A 12,240-nucleotide genomic window follows, 5' to 3' on the forward strand; every position below is an offset into this window, starting at 1 on the left:
GTTTACAAGTTTGTTCTTTTTTTTGACCTAGTGACCTAGTTTTTGACCCGGCATGACCCAGTTTTGAACTCGACTGAGATTTCATTTGAACAAAGCTTCTGACCAAGTTTCATGAAGATCGGACAATAAATGTGGCCTCTAGAGAGTTTACGAACAAATGTTAACGGACGGACGGACGGACGATGAACAAAGATCAGTCACAAAAGCTCACCTGAGCAATCAGGTGAGCTAAAAAACCTCCTTAAAATGGAATGCAAGACAGACATTTAAAACAGGGATGAATCCCTAGATGAGAGAGAAAAGAGTAAGCCTTCTTTATCAAGGCTACCCAACAAGAAGCCGCAGACACTTCGCCCCCCCCCCCCCTTTAAGGAATGAAGAATCTTTAGCGAGAGCCTCGAATAAACTTACTCTGCTGAGGTACAACTTCAAAACCCTGACTTCATGTCCCTAAGTTCTAGAAAGACTTGGGACCTTGAAGGGTTTAGAAGCCATATAGTAACGAAGCCATCGGATCAAAATGAAGATGGTCGTCTTCGACAGAAAGAGCATGAATTTCACTTCTCCGTTTGGCTGAGTAAGAAGGAAAATGGTCTTCCAGTTTTAGGAACTGTTCGGAAGCCTGATGAAAGGTTCATCAGGAACCTAGTAAGAACGCAAGCAAAAACCATAAAGGGGTAACGGCACAAAGAAAGCGTTGAAGTTCTATGGCTAGGTCATGAAATAGGTAGGTCAGCATAGACTTGTGATGACTTACGAAAAGCCAAGTTATAGGAAGCATAGGCTGTATCTTTGATGGAGATAAGAGAAAGTTTCTTATCATCAAAAAGATAGACAAGAAAAACCTCTATGCGTCTAGCAGAGTGATTGAGGGGATCAATATGCCATTGAATACACCAGTCAGAGAAAAGCTTCCAGAAAGCATCGTAGACTGTTCTGGTGGACTTTCTCCTTGTAGATGCAATGAGAGTTGAAGTCCTAACAGAAAAACGTTCTTCTGTAGGGATTATCAAATAATGGCCAGACTTGTAGTGGAACATGTCCTATGATTATGAAATCTATCTCTCTGAGATAGGAAATATGACCTGTGAATAAGTTTCCTGGAAAAAGCGTACAAGAGAGTGAGAAGGTGGTTGAACCTTAATCTCCTGGGCCACCAAGGAGCGACCAGGAGGATCTAGCAAGAGCTCACCTTGATACTCCAAGATAGAAGAATAGAATGGGTGAGATATAGGCGTAAGAGTCCAGTTGGTCTCAACAGTTACTGCTATTTATTGAGGGTGTCTAAAACATAAAATAGGTCAAAATTATGATCCTGGAATTTTTATTTTCCAGCAGGGAAAAATCAGGGAATTTTGTTCATTCAAAAAGCTGGGAACCCTGTATGACCCGTTCGTTAACCAGTTTTTCACCAGTCTGGGCACTGGGCAGGACGTCGACCACGTGGCTTCGGCCATGCATCAGTCAACATCAGACCATATGGCTTCTGCTGTACGTCATTCTATGCTTAGTGACATTGACCACGTGGCTTTGGCCATACATTGATCGACATCAGACCATATGGCTTCTGCCATTCTTCGGTCTTAACCTGGTGACATCACGTGTCCATTCACCGGGCACCAAACCCTGATCGCTGGTTCCCAGTCATTGACTGGTCCGGTTCAGGCGATGGTCAGCAGTCACTGGGTTTTTACCCGGTGACATCAACGGTCATATTATGACAGGTCCGGTCAATGGTCATTGACAGGTCTGGTCCAATCACCGGGTCCCGTCACAGGCACCAGTCACCGGGTATTACCTGGTGACGTCACTCATATTATAATCTCCTGTTACTCATCTTAGCAGGATTCATCATTGGCTTCGACGCACGGGTATATTCTAAGTTACCTAGTTGTATACCCCCTGCTGCTACTCCATTGAATCCAATACTTTATGGATTCACCAGTCTCCAGGACACGTGTGCCTTTCAATAATAGAAGCTTATGAAATACCTCTTTCTGGTATTCCTACTTCTGACAAAGCTGGCTACTTGCAGACCACTAGTCTTGCAGATGGTTCGGTTGAAGCGGGCTCAGAGTCTAACGTTGAGGCCGAACATTACTGTTTTGCCTCTATTAATCAGGTCTATGAATTATGTTTGAGACACTAGGTGATGACTTTTTACCCCGCCCTTTCCCTGTCGGCTACAGGCTTTGCATTCACTATCACGGAACAGTTGGCCTGCAAAGTAATCTCGGCAGGATTAGCAAGGCGATGTCTCGTGTCAACATACGCCTTCCAAGTGGTATGTTTTCCAGTCATTGGAACCCTAATAAATAGCATGCTCCATCACCATGGAAAGCCCATAAGGACCTGACTGAGCCTTAACCACTTATGGCGATAAAAGCTTCAAGTTCCCTGTACCCGACCCGACTACTGGTTTGGACCTTTCCAAACTGCTGGGTCTAGATCCTGACAATAAAAGGCTTTTGCTTACTTTGCCAGTTGCTTCTACCACTCTCTCAGTTCCTTACTCCATGTTGGAGAATTGGCAACTGAGATCGGGCTGATCCTTAGGTCTGCCTACCAGCTTGACCGCATGCGGCCACAGCCTTGTAGATAACTTGGGAGCTATCAGACTCAGGCCCGAGATGTTAAGGATCCGGAGGGACCTCATCCTCTCTTCCCTGCCTCAATTTTCATGTTGGAACCAGGAGTGAACTCTATAAGGATTTCTCCTTTCACACCAGATTCCCTTTTTGGAGGCAGGAAACAGACGGCAATCACGGCTGACAGGGATGACCATATCTTTACTTCTCTAAAGAGAATCAACTCTGGCCAGCGCCTAGGGGCTCTTTTTTGGGGCAACCCTGACAGCCAAGAATACTAAGAAGAACAACCTTTTTCTCTAAAAGGCCTTCTTCTATTTCACATCCGGCCTCTAACAGGCCGTCTTTCTATAACAGGTCGTCTTCCTATTGGAATTCGTCAGGAAAGGTTTCTTAAATAAGGGCAAACCCAAGCCGGATCAGAAGACTTTCAAGCCTTCGACCGGCAAGGGGTTACGTCCCTAAGGTCACTCCTAGGGTTTTCCGTTTTCTAAAAACACACCTCCGATGCCAGAGGTACCAGTAGCAGCCATACTTCAGCACTTCACAAATAGATGGTTTATAATAAAGTGTTCAACTCTTCTTTTCTACCGACTTTCAAGTCTGGTCAGATTGGGGAAATTTCGGCTTACCCTGAATTTCTTTCCCCACCCATTCTTAACAATGAGGCTCCAGCCACCGGTCAGTCTTTTACCGGTCTGTTCCTGGTCTTTTTGCTGGGACATCTTTTCCGATAGAATACGTCCTCTTCAGCACTATCTCTAAATTTGTAGGAATTTATCTTAGAGCAAACCTCTTACACAGACTCCCATCCTTCTAGTCTTTAGTTCCCCACATTCAGTGGTGACTAGACTAAGAGACTCTTGGCAGGAGTACCGCTTCTTCCACCGCAACCTTCCTTACATCTCGTATGGATGCGAGCAGGGAAGGTTGGGGTCGTTTACCTGGAACCACTCAGCCAGATCATCTCAGGTATGTGGTCTCCTCAGGAGTATAACCTGCACATTAAAAATCTTGAAAAGCTAGCAGTCATTCTAGCTGTTTCTAGTTTCCAACACATCTTCGCGACTCCTGTGTGATGTTGTCAACAGACAACACATCAGTCGTGGTTTACATCAAGGCACAAGGGGGTATACATGATCACCCCCTGTATTTGGAAACCAGGAACTTGCTCGTTCTTTGCAAGAACCTATACATTTTCCTCTCGTTCAAACACATACCAGGTCGTCTCAACGCCCTGTCGAACGGTTTGTCTTGTAAACACCAGTTTACATATGGTCTGACGTCGACCGATGCATGGCCGAAGCAACTTGGTCGACGTCACCGGGTAAAGACCGACATATGGCAGAAGCTATATGGTCTGACGTCGGCCGACGAAAGGCAAGAGCCACGTGGTCGACGTCTTGCCCGGTAATTCAATTTCAACACCAATAAAAATGGCGAAGTAACAATGGCTGCTCCGGAAAGATGATTGATTTTATAGTGGACACCGTTTCCGGTTTCGGTTTAGACTAAGGATGCATTACACTATGTTCCGCCCTGGTTTGATTACGGTGTATGGGTGGCCGGCTCCAGAATTTTCCGGAGGAATAAACCCACCTTGGAAAGGTAGCTATTGATAGCAAGTAACGTAATTATGACATTAAAATGAACTAGAAATGATGCAGCAGAGGCCGACGTGTATCCCAATGATGCATGTTTGACCCAGGGGGCGCCCCAGGGTTGATAATGGGGCATAGTTGAGATTGACCGTATTGTCATAAGAAATGTTCAATATCAATTTGAAGTAAATCAGTGTAGAAATGAAGAATTTATAGTAAAAGGCAATTTTATGTGGGCGTGGTCTATGTGGGCGAGGGCGCCCCAGGGTTGGTAATGGGCCATGCATAGTTGAGATTGACCGTATTGTCATAAGAGATGTTCAGTATCAATTTGAAGTAAATCAGTGTAGAAATGAAGAAGTTAATGTTAAAGGCAATTTTGGGTGGGCGTGGTCTATGTGGGGGGGGGCGCCCCAGGGTTGTTAATGCGGCCATGCATAGTTGAGATTGACCGTATTGTCATAAGAGATGTTCAGTATCAATTTGAAGTAAATCAGTGTAGAAATGCAGACGTTCATGTAAAATAACATGAAAAAAATGAGTGAAAATCTCTGACCTGGCCCCACCCAAACCCCATAACTTTTGATAATTATTTATACAAACAAGAGCACCGCATAACAGGTGCCACGCTCGGCTTCGAAAGCTTGTCAGATTTTTTTAAATTTTTTTAGAGGTCACAGTGACCTTGACCTTTGACTTAGTGACCCAAAATAGGTATGGCGTGTAGAACTCATCAAGGTGCATCTACATATGAAGTTTCAAAGTTGTAGTTGGAAGCACTTTGATTTTAGAGGCAATGTTAAGGTTTTTGTTTAAGTTTTTTATTAGAGGTCACAGTTACCTTGCCTTTTGACCTAGTGACCCTAAAATGGGTGTGGCGTGAAGAACTCATCAAGGTGCATCTACATATGAAGTTTCAAAGTTGTAGGTGTAAGCACTTTGATTTTAGAGCCTATGTTAAAGTTTGATATTAGAGGTCACAGTGACCTTGACCTTTAACCTAATGACCCAAAAATGGGTGTGGCTTGTAGAACTCATCAAGGTGCATCTACATATGAAGTTTCAAAGTTGTAGGTGGAAGCACTTTGATTTTAGAGCCAATGTTAAGGTTTTAGCATGACGCCTACGTCGAACGGCGGACAGCGGACAGAGGACAACGAGCAGGCTATGATAATAGCTCAGGTTTTCTCCGAAAACAACCTCGCTAATAAAAATACAACAGAAAAACTTCTTTTTTGTGTTAGGGTAAAGGTGTGATAATAACTTATGTGGTTATACAACCTTGTGACAATGCAGTGAAATTTCATGTTAACTAGAAAAAAATGTATATAATAGTAAGGTGTCTTATATAAAATGGTAATATAAAGAATATATTACACATCATCCAGCATCCATCTCACTACTTTATCCGAGGGGGATGTCATACACAGCACTTCTTCATCCGGCCTGAAATTACACGACATGAGCCATTGTAGTTTCAAATGTGCCTTCCTCTGGGAAAACAGGGCTTAATGCATGTGTGTTTAGGGTTGTCAAAGATAAGCCTGTGAGGTCCGCACAGGCTTATCAGGAAAAAACACTTTCCACCTAAACTGGATTTTTGCTAAGATGAGATTTCCTTTAACAAAAAAATACCATAAAAGCTGAAAGTGTCATCCCTGCAAAGGCTTATCTGGGACGATAATTTTACACACATGCATTTAGCCCTTGTTTAACAGAGAGGGGCTAAATATATGAATGTGTTTGACAGAGATCATAATTCACAATAAAATTAATACAACATTTAATCCATTCATTGAACAAAGATATCACACATTTTTTTCAAAACAAAAGAACACATGAAACATAACGATGGTCTCAATTTAAAATGTCGAACCTACAAAAACACAAGTTTTCAGGAGACCTATTTTAGTTAAACATTTCTTGCACAAAGTCAAATAAAGATTATTTTAAACATTTTTAAAAGTGTCGCATGATAGACCATGTTCGTATGGAACTAATTTGACGTTAAGTTAATAAATCTGCTGTAAAATGTATCTTCGTCATTTAGACTTGCATTTATGTGATGTTTCGGCAAATTGGACAGCTTATTGTAATAGATTTTGTTTCAATAGAATAAATTTTTCCACTGTTGTCCGTTAGATATAGCAAAGCAATGCATTTTTTTCTGTTTTACCCGGTGGAACAGAGGTGACAACCGCAATTCGTTATTTATAGTGTGGCCTCAACTTAGTAACTTGTGGGAACGACTAATAAAGTTGAGGGAACAACATCATAAGTTGTGGCTTCAACTTAATAACTTGTGGAAACAATTTTTAAAATAACTTGTGGAAACAACTACGTACGTTGTCCCCACAACTGTTTAAGTTGAGACCTCAGCTTAGTAACTTGTGGCCACAACTTCATAACTTGCTCCCAAAACTTATTAAATTGTGACCTCAACCTAGTAATTTGTTCATTTAACTTATTAAGTTATTCCTTCAACTAAATAACTTGTGGGAACAACTTATTTATTAAGTTGAGGCCTCAGCTCAGAAACTTGTGGCGACAACTTCATAACTTGTTCCCACAACTTATTAGTTTTTGCCTCAACTAAATAACTTGTGGGACCAACTAACTATATTGAAACCACTAATTTAAGTTTAACCAATAATATCGGGCGTTTCATCTTTACCGTTTTATCACAATTAGTACCCCTTATTTTACTAGGTGCTCGGGTTCGAGCACTATCCCTGTTAGCTATGGATCCCTCGTTCGAGCCCTATCTGAGCACTTGCCATGTAAGTCATGGATTTCAGATTTGAGCCCCTATCTGAGCGATCGCCAAGTTAGCGACTTGGTTCAGGGCTCGAACCCTGTTGTGAAAACTAGGCACATAAGCGACGGATTCCGGTTGGGAATCCAGGTCTGATACCTCCCTTTTTAAACGATGGGTCTTTGGGTTTTAGCCCCAGTCTAAGGACTTTCCCTGTAAGCGACTTGGATTCCAGTCTGAGCATTCGCACCCTACGTAACGGATCCCGGCTTGGATGCCCTGCTTGAGCACTCACCCTGTATGCTATGCCCCCGGGCTAAAATCCCTGTTTAAGTACTTACCATTTAAGCGAACGGACCCTGATCAAAGTCGTAGTCTTATCGCCGGACCCGAAAAATGCGGGATTTATAGCTTACAGGGCTAGTGCTCAGACCGGCGCTAGAACCCGAACACCCATAGCTTGCGAGGCTAGCTCTCATTTCCGGACTCGAAAGCGGGAAATGTTGCTTACGAAGCTCATTTCCGCAGCCGGTCGCTTAGTAGGCGGGTGCTCAGTATGGTATGTTAGCGACGGCTGTTTGGTTCGAGTCCCTGTGTGAACCCGTAGCTTTCGGTGCGAACGCTCAGACTGAGGTTTGCAACCGGGATCCTTCCCTTACTGGGCAAGAGCTAAGACACAGGCTTGAACCCGGGATCCATAGCTTTCAGGACTAGTACTCAGACTGGGGCTCGAACCCGGGACCGGTCACTGTTGGTGCAAATTCTCACATCGGAATTCGAGCCGTCGCTTATAGGGTAAATCCTTAAACCGAGGATTGATCTAGAGACCCAAAGCTTTCAGGGCTAGTGCTCGAACTATGATTCGAACCTCGAGGCCGTCGAAAACTCCGTATTAGATTTTCAGACCGTCGAAAACTTAGGCATCTTGCACTCGCCTCGTAAGCGATGGTTCCCGGGATCGAGCCCCGGTCAGAGGAATCGCCCTTTACAAGAAGCGTCCCGGGTTCAAATCCAAAAACCATGGGACTCGAAACGGGATCCGACGCGTACGTTGCTAGTGCTCAGACCGGGGATGGAACCCTGAACCCAGTCGCAAACAAGGCAAGTGCTCAGACAATTGTGGTCTTAACTTAGTAACTTGCGGCCAGAAGTTATAAAGTTGAAGGAACAACTTACTAAGTTGAAACCTCAACTTAATAAGTTGTAGGAACAAGCTATTAGTTGCGGCCACAAGTTACTAAGTTAATACCTCAACATTTTATATTATTTTGATATCTTTTTGCGTTCATCAATGCTATAAAATGTACATCATTTAATTATTTTATAAGCAAACGTTTACGTTTCGTCAATTTGCCTTAAAATACATGGCTATATTGATACTTTAATATATTAATAAGCTCGCAAAATGCCGACGTAACAATTTTTTTCAGCTTCGTCATTTTGACTTCAAGCAATTGCGGTTCGTCATTACATCACGTGACTATATGGAGCTGTTGCGATTGGATAACTATTTTGTTGTTTTGGGGGTATATGTGCATTGATTTCCCGCTTTACACAATATCAAAATCGCGAAATGCCAAAAATGTAGGTTCGTCATTTTAAATTGGGACCATCGATAAGTCATATTTGATGAATAGAAAGTAATCCTTGAAAACCAACTGGTAAGGTAGTTGAAATATCTTTTTAAAATCTTGCTAAGGAGTTACAAAAAACATCCGATAAAACTAGAGTGTTCACAAGGTTTCTCTATAGCCATATAAGGAATACTGCCCCACCCCCCGGCAGCCATGTTTTTCAACGGACCAGAACCATTTTTGAACCAAATGTGACTTCTACAGTGTTCACAAGGTTATTCTTTTTTTTGACATGGAATGTGGCCTCTAGAGTGTTTACAAGGTTTCTCTATAGCCAAATAAAGAAAACTGCCCCACCCACTGGCGGCCATGTTTTTCAACGGACCACTTTTGAACTCAACCAACATATCATTAAGACAAACATTTTGACAAAGTAACATGAAGATTTGGCATAAAATGTGACTTCTACAGTGTTTACAAAGTTTTTCTTTTGTTTGGACCTAGTTTTTGACCCAGTATGACCCAGTTTCAAACTCGATTGAGATATCATTGGGACAAATCTTCTGACCAAGTTTCATGAAGATCTGACAAGAAATGTGGCCTCTAGAGTGTTCACAAGGATTCTCTATAGCCAAATAAGGAAAACTGCCCTGCTCACTGGCGGCCATGTTTTTCAAGGGACCGGAACACCACTTTTAAACTCAACCAACATATCATTAAGACAAACATTTTGAAAAAGTTACATGAAGATTGGGCATGAAATGTGACTTCTACAGTGTTTATAAGGTTTTTCCTTTTTTTGACCTAGTGACCTAGTTTTTTACCCAGCATGACCCAGTTTCGAACTTGTTCGAGGTATCATTGGGACAAATGTTCTGACCAAGTTTCATGAAAATCGGACAAAAAATGTGGCCTCTAGAATGTTCACAAGGCAAAATGTTGATGACAGACGCACGATGGACAAAAGGCAATCACAAAAGCTCACCATGAGCAGGTTGTGCTCAGGTGAGCTTAAAATACCAGCAAAACACTACAATGAGTCACAATCATTGTGTGTCAAATGTTGAATACTACAGAATGTGTTTCAATGTATATAATGAACCTTTGACATCATTTAGAAAATGTTCTTCATATCTTCAGAAACTAAGTTATCAAGATAATCATAACCACCTAGTTTAAGAGAACAAAAGAGTACAACAAGGGACAAAATTGTCACAAAACAAGGTTTTCAATTTAAAAAAAGTCTGATAAAGGGAGACAATTCAAAATGTGCATTGTAACCCTCCTTGTTTCTAATTCAATCTATATTTACTCGTGGCAACCTTGATTTCAATTTGAAAAAAAAAAATCTGATGAAGGAAGACAACTCAAAATGTGCATTGTTACATGTTCATAGTTACCCCCCTTGATTCAAAATCAATCTATTTTTAGTTGTGGCAACCTTATCCTTGGATATATGGACGTAATTCGTTCGGGCGACACACCGTCCAATTATGGTGAACAAATGTGCCAAATGATTTTAAAATCTCACAATGAACGACATAGTTATGGCCCTGACAAGCTCATTTATGGCCATTTTTGACCTTTGAACTTAAAATGTGACCTTGACCTTGGAGATATTGACATAATTCTTTCGCGCAACACACTGTCCAATGATGGTGAACAAATAGGCCAAATGATTTTTAAATCTCACAATGAACGACAAAGTTATGGCCCGGACAAGCTTGTTGCGCCCGCCGGCCCGTCGACATTCGCCAACCTAATAACCATTTTTTTTCTTCGGAAAACCTGATTAAAAATCTATTTCCAGTTGAACAATGTTATGAAAAATTCAGAATTAAGCCTGACCAAAACATTCAAAAACATTTTTTTTTTCACCTTAGGGGAGAAAGGTGACAGTCTCTTCAGATGGTGAATTGTATGACAAAAGAGAAACAATTTGTTAGATATGAAAAAACATGTTTATATGCTACGTTGCTATTCAACATTGATTTAATACTTTGCCTCTCAATATTAAAATATATCGCAAACCCTTTAACCAGTATAGTTCAAAGTGAAAAAGTGAACAAAGTGACAAACCTGGTATCAGGCATAGGTATTCCACCGGGATTCTTGTCCAAAAATTCTTTGTGCTAAAAATGGAAAGGATATGGGCTAACATACAAAATCAAGTATGATGGATAAAATTGTCGGAGAATTTTGTCTTCTTTGCAAACCTAATAACAGAACAAGATATGTGTTTGTCAGAAACACTATGTCCCCTTTTGCGCCTCTTTGAAGCTATATATTTGACCTTTGACCTTGAAGGATGACCTTGACCTTTCACCACTCAAAATGTGCAGCTTCATGAGATACACATGCATGCCAAATATCAAGTCGCTATCTTCAATATTGCAAAAGTTATTGCAAATGTTAAAGTTGGGGCAAAAAACAAACAAACAAACCAACAGACAGGGCAAAAACAATATGTCACCCACTATAGTGGTGGGGGACATAAACATTTGACTTTGAACAGAGGAAGGGTGAACTACATGCTCCCTTCCCCTTTGTGGGAGAATAAAAACAATGGAATTCACCATTGTTATTCAATTTATTTATACAATAATTATACACTTCTAATAAATGTAAAGAGCATTTGTTAATAGTTGAGCCACGTGGTTGAATAAATTGGTATTATGCCACACCCATGAAATGTGTACGTTCTGGTCAGGTTAATCTCCTATAAAGTAAGCCAATGTTTTGTAGTCTAATAAGTGGAAATAATAACTCTTTATAGTATAAGGGTGCATAAGCATATCTGGAGCAACACTTTTTGGATATGTCCTAAGGCCCACTTAGGGGCGACACAACTTATATTTTAGCTACACTGTGTGGATATGTACTACTGCCCTTTCTTGCATAATATCACTCATATCTGCATGGTTGGATATGTACTCACACCCAGTTTCACCATACAGTTAATTTGTGATTTTCAAACAATAAACATAATTAATCCTTTGCAAATAACTGGGATGATATTAAACAGTTTGAAGTACAACCTGCAATGTCAATCATTTCAAGGCCTCCACCCAAAACTTATATATCTAGGCATTTTCATATTTGCCTCATGTATTGGCAAAACCCCATTTCTCAACCATTCAACCATGCATTACAAACAAATAAATTTGTTAAGGTTCATACTATACAATTTGTCTGTCGAGTGACGGCAGTTCGCTTCATCTTGTTGAGAATTTCGAGGTAGCGGGTAAAACCAATGATGAGCTGCTTTAGTTCTGAGGATGTTTTCTCTTCGTAAATATCACACCTGACATAAAGTAAATTATCAAAGTGCACTTTTACAAATACTGCAGAAACTTTAACATACTGACAAACTGAAAAAAAGGAAAAATAATAGAAATAAAAGTATTGGTTGTTTATGATATTTTCATTAGTCAAACAAATTAAGATTTAACAAGCAAATTCGTTGAATTGATATCCCCCGCCAATATGCTTCTGGACACAAAAGCGTTATATCTGACACTCAAAAAAGCATTTTTTCAAGATACAAAGGGCCATAACTCCATTATTAACAGATGGTGTACAATGCCATTTAGCATGCATCATCCTCTTATTGATATACAAACCCATACCAAGTTTCAATGAAATCCGCCTAAGCACTACCAAGATATGGCTCCGGACACACAAAAAAAGCTTTTTTTCAAGATACAAAGGGCCATAACTCC

General features: G+C 40.9%; 1 protein-coding gene across 4 annotated transcripts in view; it reads right to left on the minus strand.

Annotated features, from left to right (window-relative positions):
• Positions 1-12,240, minus strand: part of LOC127851037 (GATOR complex protein DEPDC5-like) — a 94,535-nt gene that overhangs the window by 22,920 nt on the left and 59,375 nt on the right. For all 4 annotated transcript variants that reach the window (XM_052384510.1, XM_052384502.1, XM_052384494.1 and 1 more), the window contains 3 exons: positions 11,699-11,822; positions 10,598-10,650; positions 5,567-5,635 (listed from right to left, as the gene is read on the minus strand). In XM_052384510.1, the coding sequence (XP_052240470.1) occupies positions 5,567-5,635; positions 10,598-10,650; positions 11,699-11,822 (246 nt within the window). The remainder of the gene's footprint in view (positions 1-5,566; positions 5,636-10,597; positions 10,651-11,698; positions 11,823-12,240) is intronic.

Source organism: Dreissena polymorpha, chromosome 1 (assembly GCF_020536995.1).
Source record: "Dreissena polymorpha isolate Duluth1 chromosome 1, UMN_Dpol_1.0, whole genome shotgun sequence".
Classification (NCBI taxonomy): Eukaryota; Metazoa; Mollusca; class Bivalvia; order Myida; family Dreissenidae; genus Dreissena; species Dreissena polymorpha.